At 37.0% G+C, this 14,795-nt stretch overlaps 2 protein-coding genes across 2 annotated transcripts; one reads left to right on the forward strand and one right to left on the reverse strand.

The window, feature by feature from the left end:
• The first annotated feature begins 1,414 nt into the window (after nt 1–1,414).
• On the forward strand, nt 1,415–4,584 carry LOC116290069 (bifunctional 3'-5' exonuclease/ATP-dependent helicase WRN-like). The gene is made up of 2 exons (XM_031697054.2): nt 1,415–2,581; nt 3,104–4,584. Exons 1-2 carry the CDS (start codon nt 2,100–2,102, stop codon nt 4,539–4,541), a joined length of 1,920 nt encoding a protein of 639 aa, XP_031552914.2. The 5' UTR covers nt 1,415–2,099; the 3' UTR covers nt 4,542–4,584.
• Nucleotides 4,585–5,358: 774 nt separating this feature from the next.
• LOC148904718 (uncharacterized) lies at nt 5,359–8,863 on the reverse strand. Its single transcript, XM_089024487.1, has 4 exons — nt 8,285–8,863; nt 7,532–8,122; nt 6,783–6,947; nt 5,359–6,579 (listed from the first exon to the last, which is right to left on the reverse strand). The coding sequence occupies exons 1-4, from the start codon at nt 8,861–8,863 to the stop codon at nt 5,359–5,361; spliced, it is 2,556 nt and encodes an 851-aa protein (XP_088880613.1).
• Nucleotides 8,864–14,795: the final 5,932 nt, after the last annotated feature.

The following is a 14,795-nucleotide window of genomic DNA, read 5'->3' on the forward strand; positions in this document are numbered from 1 at the left end:
ATTTGATTGAAAAAACCACACGCACGCATTGCTCACCTTTTAAGCGCCTTTTTATCTTCATCGACATAGTTTCCTTGTCTTCTGTGGTGAAATGAGGAGAATGTTTGCGATTCATCCCATTCTGCTGGGCTCTTTGGTCTCCTAGATGCCACTTCAGTGGCTAAGCATAGCATCGTTCCAGCTGTTTGGTTACCTAAAAAGACAAAAAACTCTTTCAAAATTCAAACGTAAAACATAAATTTTTTGTACTTGTTTGCATGCGTGTGTTTGCTAGTTTCAAGCCGCCATGTTAGTTTTTCCAGAACTTTCACTACTCTTTCATCGTCTAGAGTTCATACATAATTCATAGTTCATAAATCAAAAATATACATTTACGTAATACACACATATAAGAATATAAGTTTGAGCTTGAAACGTGAGTGAATGGCATTAAAAGTACTAAAAATACTTGCTGTAAATCCCTTACCGCTAGAAGGGTCTCCTGAGGTTCAAACCTGAACTGCAAACGCTACGGCAAGACCATGATGGTCTTAGATGCATGAAATGCAGTCCATGAAATGCTGTCATTTGAATCTAAGTTCTCTTTTCCATGGAGTGTGAAGACTTTTTGTGTCTACTGCATACTGCATATTAATAAGCAGTAGACACTATGCCATCGAGTTTACCCAGATATACTTCATATAATTTGGCTGCTCTGTTGGCGACTGCTTACAACTTTTTATCGATTGAGAAACGTTTGACCAACGTATCAAACCATAATTCGGTAGGATTCAGTGATTTCTACAAGGTAATCGCAGCCATTTTTGTAGTGAATTTTATCTGTTTTTTTTTTGGAACAAGCTAGGCACACAGGTTTTGTGAAATGTGTCGAGTGTTGTTTAATTAAAGTGCTTTTAGGTATTTGCAATATCTAGAAAGAATTTATCGCAAAAAACGGCCACTGAATTTGCGTGTTTGTGCTACACAAAGCATGACAACAATGTCGCTTCATGAACGATTGTTACAGAACCGATGCAATGTGAAACTTACTCGGATTGTTACAGTGACAATATTTGAGCCCTTAAAAGGGATAACTGAGCTCCGTAGGCAGAATATTAAGCCCTGAATTCTTCGATTGCACGTTACGTCATCGCGGCTATGTTGGTGCCATTTAACAAAAGATTTCTCATTAGCATCCATTGTTAACGGCACCACAATGGCCGCCATGGTTTTGTCTTTTGACTCTCTCGGGAATGCTTGCAACCCATCAATACCTGCAAGTGAATATTCTGCATATACATGATTCAAAAATGTTGCTTTGTATCTATCAGCAGTAGACACGTACTCATCGAGTACGTATTTTTTAAGCCATTGCTTTTCCTTCTCGTATCCATAATGAAGGTCAGTGTGACAGTCTCTTCTTCCATCTGTTGAGTCAGTGGTGGAGCATACAAGTCTTCTGCTAGAACTAATGGTTGTACATCAGTGAATTGCAATGGAAGTGATGCAAAGTTTTCTCTCTTGTTTGGGAAATCCGTCCAAAACATTTATCTCACAAACAGTCCAAGGAACATCTTCTGTTGGGTGTTGTTAAGTGAAGTGGCAGTTCCATGAAAATGAACCACGTGTGGTAGTAGAATTGGATTGTGGATTGTTGTAAATGATGAGCAGTGAAATAGAATAGGATGCTTGGTTTGAGTTGACTTCATCAGCTGCTGTCTACATACAAGTGCCTTTAGAGATGGTGGGATAGAGCTGTCTTGACAACCAGGAGGAAAAGTTCCTTTGAAAGACTGGTGTTTCAAAATCTCTTTGCGCACTATTTTTGCATCAACTTTGGTATCTTGTTTGTTTGTATTCCTTATAGTGTCTCCAATGTTATGATCAGAAACCAGTAGTATATCTCGTCTTTGTGAATGTGCTGAGATGTCTGGAAATGCTAGGAGTATTTTTTCCTTTAGTCTTGTAGTGTTAACTAGTCTCCCCCACAGCCGCTTTCAGTGTCGTCACGCAACGTTTTCTCCCCCGAGTAGCGGCTGCTTACCCGAGCACAACATTCCTTTCCTATGAATTAACCAATCACGGCTCAGTTCTCGAAATCCAGGAACCATTCGTGCCATATGGAAAACAAGATGGCGTCGTTAGAGGAAGGTTTCGAGACAGCATCCAAGAAATTTCGTATTAAGGAGTTTAATGGTCATCAGAAAGAAGCTATACAAAAGATTTTACAAGAAAAACGAGATGTATTTGTAAATCTACCAACCGGGTATGGGAAATCGCTAATTTTTCAAGCTCTGCCGTGTATTTTCGATCATATGTTGGGTTCGTGCGGAAGCATCGTTGTGGTTGTTTCTCCGTTGTTAAACCTAATAAAAGACCAAGTAATGTACCTTAACAGTTTGGGCATCAGTGCCATAAGCATCAGTGATACTGAAAGTGAAGATGATCGTCTTGAGGTAGAACGAGGGAAATACTCCTTGGTTTATGGAACGCCAGAAGCATGGCTTAAGAATGAGCGATGGCGAGCGATGCTACAGAACATGACGTATTCAGAAAAACTCTGTGCACTAGCCATCGACGAAGCACACATTATTAAGCAGTGGTAAGTGTTAGAAACAAACTTTCTTGTGCATTTCACGCTGTGTTTACACGCCGCATTCACTGTTAAAATACTGCAAGGAAGACTAAAAGCTTAAATGAGTTCAATTCTGAAAAGCTCTTTGTTGTTATAGAACGCTACGAATTCATTCCTACAATTGTCAATCACTTTATATATTTACGTATTTTCATAGCAGGTGAGGTGTTGTACCAGTAGAAAAGTGTGTTTCACGAAAGCTACTCTATAGCGCTAGTTGCTGTGGTGAAAGCTTGTTTGTATGAAACACAAACCAGCGTTGTATCATTCTTTCTTATCTGCTTAGGGTTCTTTAGGTTTTTTAGAGTATACAAACACCAAATAAAGGTGTGCATATAAACATTTACATGTAATTATACTGAGAGTGAATTAAAGTTTAAGTATTAGTTATGTTTAGTCTGCTTTTGTGTAAAATTTACACGAAAGCAGACTTAACATAACTCATTTAATGTTAAAGTATGAAAATGACCGTTTCTGTTATATTTGTAGGGGGACTTCAATAAACAAGAAACTGGCACCATTCAGAGATGCCTATTCCAGGCTACATGAGTTCAGAACCCTTGCACCTGGTGCCAAAATGATTGCTTTGACTGCAACAGCCACCAAGACAACAAGAAAGATAATATTTGATGTTCTTAGAATGAGGAATCCTCACATAATATTTGAGAGTCCCAACAAAGAAAACATCCAATATTCTGTTGAATATTTACCTAAGGATTTTGAACTGGAGAATTATTTTAGCTGGTTGGTAGAAGATTTGAAAGAAGAAAAAAAGTCTTGTGACAGAACAATAATATATTGTCAGACTATAAACCAATGCGCTTTATTGTATGCAACGTTAAGAGGACTTCTTGGGAAAGATCTCATGTGTCCAAAATCCACTGGACCATTACTTGAGATGCTACACTCATGCACTCCATTATCTAATAAGCAAAAGACCTTACAGTCTTTCACAGAAGAAAATGGTACTGTACATGTGCTTATAGCAACAATAGCTTTTGGTATGGGCATTGATTGCAAGGGTGTGCGCAGAGTTATTCACTTTGGTCCTTCAAAGAACATTGAAAGCTATGCACAAGAAACTGGTCGAGCTGGAAGAGATGGAGCCCAATCATCAGCTTTCTTGTTGTATAATGGAATATTTCTCAGCCATGTGGAAGGAGACATAAGATCTTACATCGAAAGTGAAGAATGCAGACGTAGTACTCTCTTAAGTCACTTCCAAGCAGAGTACACACCTCTTACACCTCAACACCTATGTTGTGATATTTGTGCTTCCAAATGTAAGTGTGAAATGACCAACTGTAGAAAAACTTCCACCTACCCTAAAAAGGATGTAACTACCAAAGTCTTTGTGCCTCTCAGATGTCGACAAGCCTCTCAAACAGAGAAGGAGCAGATGCAAAATATGCTTAAAATTTATCACAAGAGTCTGGTAGCACAACTATTAAAGACATCCCCTCAGGGAAATTTAAACACCCTTACAGATGTTTCTTTCTTACTTGGATTCTCAGATGTACAAATAAGTCGGGTATTGGATAACATTCAATACTTGTTTACTTTGAATGATATATGTAATCTCATTGAGATATGGGACACAAAACATTCCAAGAAAATACTGCAAATTGTAAGTAATGTTTTTGGAGATGTGGATGACACTTTAGCCTTTGAAAGTGATGATAACACATTGGATGACGATTTGTTACTCGATGAGTGGGAGGTTTTCCTTGAAGATGATAATCTACTAAACATGGCAGCAGAAAATTTATTTCAAGAATCTTATATAACAACAGGTCAGCACCAATTATCACATTTGGCTGAAGACTCTTTTTATGAACACAACGTTAGTGACTCAAATGCATCAGTTGATGTGGGTATACCCAATGCAATACATGATGCTTTATCAAAAATGAGTTTAGATTCCTGAACTACCTGAACAGTTAATATTGAAGTTTACCACTGTTTATCAAATTCATATAACAAATATTCTATAAGCTTTGCCCTTGTGCTTCTGTCTAATAAATAGTACATTAACTTTAATGTCTATGTTAGAATAAGAGCAGGAGTGATCAATTTAAATTCTATAAGCTGCAGTTGTGAAGTACTGAAAATTTGAAATAGCATGCTTATTTGACTCTGTAGCTCTTATTCTCATTGGTTATTTACTATTCACTATCAAGTAGTATTCATAACTCCACATGTTTTTCTTATATACACTTATTTCAATAAAGTTAGTCACCAAACACCTAGAAAGCTGAGATCACAGAGCATCATGGGTAAGTTTTCATATCAGAAAAAGCATATATATACAAAGCTTTTTTTAAAACAAACTGCAGCTTGATGATGCTCAGAAGAGGTGAGACTGTAACCGGTAAAAGGTTTGCAAGTCCATGAACAGTTATCAAGCGGTTGGAATTGTAAAAATTAATGAATCTACCCATAATCCTTGTTGGCCTCAGCTTTATGGCTTTTCAGGTGACTAACGTTATTGAAATAAGTGTATACATTGAATACTTTATCCATTCAGAAGCTTGATTGATTAGACTTTTCATGTATTTCCATAAAACACAACCATATCTGAACAATTGTAATTGTAGACCTAATTAAAATTACTTTCTGACAATCCACTTATTAGTGTTTGTATTATAATTTATATTTCGAGAAACAAATTTGATATTTTAACCTTCATAGGAATGCATGAGCTGGTTTGACTTCATAGCTAACCTTAAACTTCACTAAACATTCTATCTTGCTCTAATGCCAAGAGAAACATATTTCTTATGCTTGTTTATCCATTTGAACATATCAGACATGTCCAAACCATCAAGTCTGTTCCTTTGGAAATGAAGAAAGTAGATGTACTTGCGTTTACCATCAAAAGTGAAAACATCTTCTTCCTTGACTTTCTTTACTAGCACTTCAACATTTCTTAAAATGGAACATACTCCATGCTTCCCAGAGCTTTGAACATACTGGAGAGAACTGTCAATGTTACTCAACACTGCTCTTGTGTGACTTTCTGCATTAGCAATGCGTGTGACTGCTTTTTCAGATATGTTTGGACCAAGATTCTTTATGGAGCCCTTAAGATAGTTGTTACTGTGCTCAACATCTAGATCAAGTGCAATGTTGGTGCCAATTTTAGCATGGTTGTTAACAAATCTGTTCCATATATATCTATCACTGTCACGAGGTGAAAGTAGAGCATTAACCAGAAAAAACTGATATAAACACTCAAGTGAGTATTTCGTGCTACCACTGCCATCAGCTCTGCAGTACAGCAATATGTATTTGTACTGTCTCATTATCCTCTCTCCATCTCCCTCCTTTATAGCATCCAGGAAGTTTTTAAAAAGAAATCCATCTGCCAGTAATGCACACTTATAATCATACATGTCATCTTTACTGGAGTCCTCACTCTTTGTAGTGGGTTTGGTAGGTTCAATACTTGGATTACCTTCTGTGATTTGTACAGGAGGATCATGGGACAGCTCGTGGTCTCTCCTACTTTTTCCATTGAACTTAAATGACCTTTTACAACCTGGGAAGCGACAAGGAAATCTACCATCTGCGGTTAGTTGCTGTTGGTTTCTTGCATTTTCTCTTTCTTGTTGCAGTAATATGCTGTCAATCATGTGATTGACCGCATTCTTGTCAAAGATGAATTCATCCACAACCTTGGCTGATATATTTAGTAAAAGTTCAAGCTTCACAGACTTGGGAAGTTTGTCCACATCTTCTGGCAAGATTTTTTGTGACTTATCAGTTTTGCTTTCCAGACCCAGGACCTTCATAGCAGCAGCAATCACTCGTGACTCTATGACAGTAAGTAAAAAGTCTCTGTTGGCTCTATATGATGATTTGGGTTCACTTGTCACATTCCTTTGATTGATGAGAGTTCGGTCAGAGAATAATGAACAACTGTCGGAATCAGACTTTGCATTGAAAAAGCTATTGTAAATCAACTAAAAAAAATCCATAATTAGAAAAAATATGATTTACAGTTAATGACCACATTTTGTTGTTTTTTTCCCCCCATTTTTCCTGGCACCTAAATTATAAAGATTCAACAATATTAGTGTCACAGAATTGAACTGTGAGGAAAAATTGTGTTCTTGCATTATGTTGGAAATGTATGCTTGAGACTAGTATTTTTAAGTGTACTTACTGTCAATAGTTTCACAGCAGCATGCCAGTCGCCTATTTGGAGGTTTATTCCATCCAGGCTCTCTTCTTGGGATTCACCATTTGCCACTGAAGAGATCACATTGACTGCTCTTTCTACAGTGACTTGGTCTCCAGTAAATATCTGACCATCAACTTCGCCATCCCACTTTATGGGCAAATAGGTTTGAAATTGTTGCAATACAGCCAACATGTCTGCATTAATATTCTCATTTTTGAATATGACACCTAGGGGCACCTATATTTGAAAGTTAATTTTTCGGGTTAGGCTTCACGAATTTGCAACATCCCCTGTGATTGGTTAGGGGCGGGGTTGGGGAAAGGTTGTTGTTTTCCATTGTTCTACACGTGTGCCCTCCAATGGGATCACATTTTGCAAATTCATGAAGAACGACCCAATTTTTCCATATTTTAAACTGTATCTATATACTGGTAATATTAAAAGGGAGTATTTTTATCACAAGTGAATTGGAGGGTTGGGCTTAAAAAAGTTTGGCATTAATTCCTAAGAGTGAGGGGAGGGAGGGGGGGGGGGGGGGGGGGGCAGGACATGTCAGACTATTTCTTGTACTAAATTTCACTTCTTAATTTTTAACTTATACCAACTTCATACTTTACTGTGGGTAAAATTCTTTACCCCACCTTCAGTATATATCTCTCTCAGCCACTACTAGTGCATTATGAGCCATTATATTTTCCCTCATATTAATTCAACAATGCTTAAAAAAGTACCTTTTTGGATTTTTGTGACAGTTCCTTTGTGTACTTGTGCGGAATGTGATGTATACAAACATCTCTGAGAGGTTCCAGTATGTCAAAGTAGTTGGAGATAATTCTTGATGTCAGAATCATGTAGTCCATTCTCTGCCTTTCCGAATCACTGAGACTGGGAAGAAACTTAATGTTTGGAACATCTAAAATATCTGCCAATGGTTGATCAGACTTCAAGTGGTTTCCACCAACTCTATTTTCTACCATTTTGTGGTTAACCCAGTGGAAGTCATAGTTTTGTTCTGTCACTGTAATATTTCGCCTTTTTAAAGCAAGATCAATGTTATCAAAAGCAATAACAAAACCAGGATGGCATGTGTTAAGAAGTGTTGATGTATCTTTTGATATCTTACTTGCCTCAATGATGCTTTGGTTGGAAATAGCTTCTTTCCTCTTTTCGCCAAGGCTCTTTACAAAACTATTTTCGATAGTGATGATCTTCTTTGCATCCAGAAGAACTTTATTTTGTCCTTCACCAAAATCATCAAGTTTTCCTAAAATCACTTTGTTGGAGGTTGTTAATCTGAGCTTGGTGAACCTGCTTAGAGTAGACTAAAAGCGAAAAAAGAAATGAATGAATGAGAGTGAATGAATTAATGAATAGATAAATAGTTATAACAACAATAAAGTTTTCAATATTTAGCAATAATTATTGCAATATATTGCACATTCTTAGTTTTATACTCTATTGATTCACTATAGTATATTTAATACCTCTATTGATCCACTCTTCATAAGAATCCCCATCACATTAGCTGTTGCACTCATCTGACCATTTCTTTGCTTTACTAATACTGACCCAGCTAGTGCCATACTCGGAAACCAAGTCGTGGTGCTGGCATTTGACCGTGTAACTGATGATGTCAACAAAAAAGAGTAAAATATTGGCGCTCTTGCCTTCCATTCCTCGCATAGTGACTGAAATTTGAAGTTCACTAAGTCATTATTTGACGTTTTTCTGAGCAGAGAAGGATTCTTTCTTGAACATAGCCCAGTAATTTCTTTAGAGACCAGCTCGAGAACTTTTTGAATTACAGGAGTTCGAAGCTCTTGACATTTCATGACTGCCAATGCGACGTTAGAAGTTTGGCCATACGATAACGCCTTGGCTAAAGGTTCGAACTCACTTTTCACGACTTTTCTAACAGTTTTAGAAGGATAATCGATCACTATTTTCACTTCTGGTGCACTGTATTTTACTGGTGACGATGTCGGGGTAGACGTGAAGGCTGGAGGAGCGAAGTAAACATCAGAACTAAGAGCGTTACCCAGAAGTTCACAATGAATATCCATGGAAGTAAACGGTGTGATAGTATCAGATTTAGAAGACGTAGTACAAGTGGCAGGATATGACAAAGCTTTAGCGATTTTAGTCTTGAGCTTTACATTGCAATCGTTGTTAACAACTGATCTGGGTGGCTCATCTTCTTCGTCGCTGTCAAGCTTATTCGAATTCAATCTCTTGAATCTTGAATCGCCTTGTTTAAATTCCAAATACCTTGTCTTGATTACGCTTTTCAAGCTTTTCAGTTTCTTTTTGGCTTCTAATATTTGGGTAAGAGCTCGATAGCAGATGGGGGAGACTAAGTGTTAACACGTCTGGTTACGACTTGCAGTTCTTCGATTTTTACCATATACAGTTTTGCAAGATCTGCTAACGTAAAGGAGCACTGTCACGGCGCGCGCATGCGTGAACTTTAATGATATGCAAAGATTTTTAAGGGTCACGAACTCAAACATTTACTGGGAGTATTTTAATATATTTTAATACATAATATATAATATATTTTCAAAACTATTTTGAGCCATGTAGTGCAAGATGGCTCAAATTAAAGCTAATTAAATTTCCTCTTAAGATATTAAGAGTGAATGTCAGTAAAAATCAAACAAAATTTGAAAATTCGCTGACACAGCCAAAAAATCGATTCGGCTTACATTTTGCCTATTGATAGGACTGGATGAGTAGGTAAAGGAAATAGGAGGGATTTGATCAAATATCTATTATTTTGAGAAATTACGAGCAAAAACGATTTCAGCCCAACTTTCGCTCAATCCGACCCAAAGCGACCTTGGTATTTAGGCGTTTTATAAGTGTTCTGTACAAACGCTAAAACAAAAGCAAATTTATTGATTGATCGCATCTATGTTAATTGGACCTAGTACAATCAAGATGTAGTAATTTCAACGGATATGAATTATTTTTGAGAAGAACGGAGGCCTTTTAAAATGACGACATGCATAAGGTGACAAATTCACCTGTAAACCACCTATCATTCGAGCAAAGAATAATGTATGTGGTATTTCATCAAAACTCTCAATATTTTCACCAGATATCCTCGAAAGGAAGTTCTTTAAGCTAAGTAAAAAAAATTCCGGGCTCTTTTTGATTTTGGCAGCATAAGCGCCCTTTAAGTTTCGCAAATATTGAGTCTTACTCCACACACTGAAATCGACAACAAACTGCATGCGCGAAAGAGGAAGTCAAATAATTGTTTTTCTAGACCGAAAAAATACTCAAAAGTACTTCTTCATACCTTAAAACGATTCCTTGGTATGTCTAGCTACTTTATATTTAATTATTTAAAATATTTTGGGAGTCAAACTGGAGTTTGAAATCCACGCGTGGCTCGACTTTTTGAGACATAATTACGATAGTTAACTAAGTATGCTTTGGTGTATCGTAAGGTTCTGAAATGGCACATCGGTTGTGCTATAATACTAAATGAAAATAATTTATATTCAAACGTTAAGTCAAAAGTTTATTTCAGTGTCGTTTGAAGGAACTTTGCCGAGAACTTTCACCATACGACTTTTGATAAAATGCCAGTAATAATAACTTGTAGATTTCCAATTACCTTCGTGAATATTTAAATTCAATTTCCCCCCGATTACTTTCACTTGGTCGTCTTACAAACAAGATGTCGTGTTCCTTCAAGATCATATGTGGAGGAGAATGCGGCGCAGAAAATCGTGCGAGAAAAGCTGAAACCGTAATTCCATTAGTGTCTTGCTGTAAAGAAATAGCGAATCATAAGAAATCGCTCGATTTTTTCGGTATAGAGACTGAGGTGGACATCATACTTGCTCGATGTGGAATGTTCAATTCATCGGGTTCAAATGCTCAAGAGATGACTATTTGTCCGTCGCATCGATCAAGGCTAGGAACTGGTTGGAGAAGGACAAGGAAGTCATGCTGTTTGCCCCCCTCGATTTCCAAACACGCAAGAGATTCAAGACGTGTTCCATTGGCACAAAGGGGAATCAATTTCTTTCAGTCTCGCAAAATAATGGAAATAACAAACGAGCTTATCCCTGTTGGTTCTGGTAAGCAATGAAAAACTAATTTATTTATGAGATGTTATAATTTGTTGCTGTTATGAAATGTTTACTGCTCTTATAGTGTTGGCTTGTTAGGCGATGGTATATACTGATTTAAGTCAATGGTTAATGAGTTACTAAGTGTTCATGATAGGGGTATCTCCCAATATGTTTGTGCATGTCATGCTCATAAGAATATCACTTAATAAATTTGTGATTGTTGAGACTTTTTAAATCAAATCAGATATTATTCTTTGAGAAGTGCAAAGATCTTAAATTAGTGGAAAGTGTTCCCCCTTGGTACTCACCTGTTACTCCAAAACCTATCTATGAGTCGGATGATGCTAAAGCTTTCTGGGATGTACCGGTGTATGCTAAACACACCTGCGTCAAAGCCAATAGGGTGGATGTACGATTCGTGGACCACAAGGCAAAGCATGTCTGGGCAGTAGAAATGAGCTGCCCATCGATTGAGAATCGTGAAAAGAAAGTTGAGGAGAAGGCAATCAAGTACGGTGCACTACTCTTGGAGTTAAAACAACAGCACCCTGGTTACGAGGTACAGCAATGCAATATCATAATTGATGCATTGGGAGGATGGTCAAAGAAGCTAGAGCAAACTATGAAGAAGCTTCTTGGTGCCAGATCAAAGTGTGTTTTGGAGAAGATGCAGAAAGCCATCATCTCTTACTCGCTCCATATAGCACGAACATTTAAAGCAACTGTTATATAAGCTTGAACTTTTCTGAACCATTTTAAAGACAATGATTTTATAGGGAAATCTATTTAAATTTATTGTAGTTAGTTTCCTTTTAGACTGTATAGGTTACGCTGTGCGCCCTATACAGGTGATAGATGTTTCTCATCTATACGTTTTAGTACTGCACATCATCATGATGATGATGATGATGATGATGATGATGACTTTATTTCACACGGAAATCAGAAAGCTAACCACATATTTACACTGAAGCTGTGCATAAGAGAGAGAGAGAGAGAGAGAGAGAGAGAAAACAAAATATAAACTAGAAATGAAAAATTAATTAATAGTCACTAATACGAAAAGAAAATTCCTAAAAAGATCCCTAATAAAATTCTAAAAATTCTAAAATTATTTTAATTATTTAATTATTTCTTGCTCGCCAATAATTAGTTGTAAAACTTCGAACAGATTTAGATAATCAGGGCCGTAACCAGAAGATTTATCGGGAGGGTGCACACCAAATAAAAACGGACCTATGAGTAATATAGAGACTCTTTTTTGTTATCAAATATCAACTTTTTAAATATGAATTCAGTATAAAGAAGTCTATAAAATCAAACAAGTGATCTTTGATTATCAGTAACAACAGTTCAGTAACACTCATACCTCTCATTTGTGTCTCAAGTAACGAGATGTCTCAATTAACAGTAAAGTATCAAGCTCCATTCGACGACTATGCTTTCTTGAATATATGGTAATCGCTTCTACGTTAATGGATGAGGTTCGATCGTAATGGGAATGCAAAACAGCAAGACTCGATAATCTTGACTGGTGCATGGAAGATCTCAAGTAATTGTTAAGCCGCCTCATTGTACTTGCAGACCTCTCTGATTCACAAGACGTTGCTGGGATCGTGCAACCAATCACAGGCAGCCCAAACAAGGTTCCCGTGTATGGTTTATAAGGGAATGTATGGGAGTTATGATTAAGGCCATGAAAATAAAATGTTTCACTCAACAATTTGCCACAAAACTTGCTGCAGTTGTTGCTTTTACTTTTTTCAGTCTTCTGGCGAAGTTTCAGCGCGATTTGAGGCCGTTTAGTGTTTTTTTTCAAAATCCGCTCTCCTCTACCTAAATAATGGGAAGGCTGGAGACTTAGCACCCGATATCGAATACATCACGCTAGAAAATCCAAAAAAAATCTCTCTCTCTCCCCTTGAACTGCAATAAAAATGCAACATGTCAAAGGAACGATACTTTCTCTATCATAACATGTATTCAGTGTGTTGCCCTAATTCCGGACAGTCCCTAATCTCGGACACTTTTCCTTTAAAGTTTAAAAAAAAAACCCACGAATATTGTAATTAGATAAAGTGACGCTACGGAATTAAGAGCGACTGTCCAGAAATATCGAGCAAAATCGAAAATTTGTGGCCACAATCAAAAAAATAAAAGTCCTTCATTTTTGGTCTGTAGACACTGTTTGATGTGTTTATGAACGTACTGGGGTCGGTTTTTCGATCTACGTAAAAAATCCGGATTTCCTTGAAAAAAACGATTTCATCCCGTGTCGGTCTAAAAATTGCTTTAGTTTATGCAAAATCACAAGATGTTCAGGCAATAAAAAACGTACTGTACCAAACGACGTCACGTCCGGCTCCGCGCAAAATGTCGTTTGTCACGCCATCAGCTCACATAATCCGCTTTGACAGGTTTGATCCCTGCTTATTTACAAAGTAATGCAAACTTTCAAGCATACTCGGTATGTGAAAATACTATGTGATAAGCTGGATACCACTAGTGAGGAATAGTAGCATTTATAGAGCATGTTAACAGTCATTTATGATTACTAAGTTTACTACGCACCGATGGAATGCCACCGAGACAAGCAAGCTGAGTGTCTTCAACACCGAAAGTGTAGGCTTAACTTCAACAAATAATCGTTTAAAATAATAACAGAGGCCAATCATGCTTAGATAGTCCTTAGATAGGCTAATGTGTGGATTAATAAGCTGTTAAAACTATTTTAGATGACTTTTTTCGCGGCCGTGATCTGTGGTGTGGAGATGTAAAGAAACTGCTAATTTGCATATTTACATGGCAAATTTTTCCAACTTCGCATAACGTTTTCATAAGGCCTGTGAAAAAACCCAAACTAATTTTTGTAGTTCGTGTTATTCTATCATTTGAACATTGTACAGCTTGAGTTTTGTAAAAATTGGAGAATGGCCACATGCAAAAAATCGCTTTTATAAATGTGAGGTAAAATCGAGACTGTGAATAACTGTGCTGGAAGAATGCAATTTTTTCTATCTAAAGTTTAGTTTAAAACGTCTAAAATCACCTGGAACAATTGTTCAACACCCCTTTTCTTGAATTCAGTTGCAAATTTGATTGTAACTTGGGTTTTCACTTGGAGCGAGAATGTTTTTGAAAGCGTTATTCGCAGCCGTTTCTTGAGCAATTTTTAGACCGACACGGGATGAAATCGTTTTTTTCAAAAAAATCCGGATTTTTTACGTAGATCGAAAAACCGACCCCAGTACGTTCATAAACTCATCTAATAGTGTCTACAGACCAAAAATGAAGGACTTTTATTTTTTGACTGTGGCCGCCCCGTGCTCGATATTTCTGGACAGTCGCTCTTAAGAGGGCTAGTCCCTAAAAACCAAACAACGTGAGCAGACCTTGAAAAATCAAAATTCTTCAAACTTTGCCAGATCATAGCATTTGGGCTACTATTAAACACAAAATAACTCAAAGGCTTATTGGGACGTTATTTTTTATGAACGGAGGCAATTTTGATTTTCGCCGTTTTAGGGCGACTTTTGGGGTTGGAATACTACCTCTCAACCCAAGCTCATTTCTATATCAATCTCAAACGCTATGCACTTTTAAAGTTGATACATAGAAAGTATAGGCATTTTTCTACATTTTATTAGTTTTCTTGATAAATATGTAATACGTGGAATATTTTACAGATTTTTGAGTTTTTTCGATTTTGAAGCAAATTCAAGAAGAGCAAAAATAAGCCAACTTCACACTAAAATATCTCCACTGGTATGTCGATCCAGGACAAAAAAATACTTCTGGAACAACGAAGGGCATGTCTTCTTTCGAAATGTAAAATAAAATTTTGGGGCCAGTTGAAAACAGGATTCAGAGAGTCGAAAATTGAAAGACTCATAATCTCAAACATCCA

This window comes from Actinia tenebrosa, unplaced genomic scaffold, assembly GCF_029948245.1.
Source record: "Actinia tenebrosa isolate PJP-AT-01 unplaced genomic scaffold, QUT_ActTen_1.0 PGA_scaffold9__36_contigs__length_13948895, whole genome shotgun sequence".
NCBI classification, from domain to species: domain Eukaryota; kingdom Metazoa; phylum Cnidaria; class Anthozoa; order Actiniaria; family Actiniidae; genus Actinia; species Actinia tenebrosa.

Coding starts and splice junctions, on each gene's coding strand:
- LOC116290069 (XM_031697054.2), top strand. CDS start 2,100: ATGGAAAACAAGATGGCGTCGTTAGAGGAAGGTTTCGAGACAGCATCC. Junction 2,582..3,103: donor GCACACATTATTAAGCAGTG/GTAAGTGTTAGA, acceptor TTATATTTGTAG/GGGGACTTCAATAAACAAGA.
- LOC148904718 (XM_089024487.1), bottom strand. CDS start 8,863: ATGGATATTCATTGTGAACTTCTGGGTAACGCTCTTAGTTCTGATGTT. Junction 6,948..7,531: donor TGTCACAAAAATCCAAAAAG/GTACTTTTTTAA, acceptor TTGCCCATAAAG/TGGGATGGCGAAGTTGATGG. Junction 6,580..6,782: donor CTGCTGTGAAACTATTGACA/GTAAGTACACTT, acceptor GATTTTTTTTAG/TTGATTTACAATAGCTTTTT.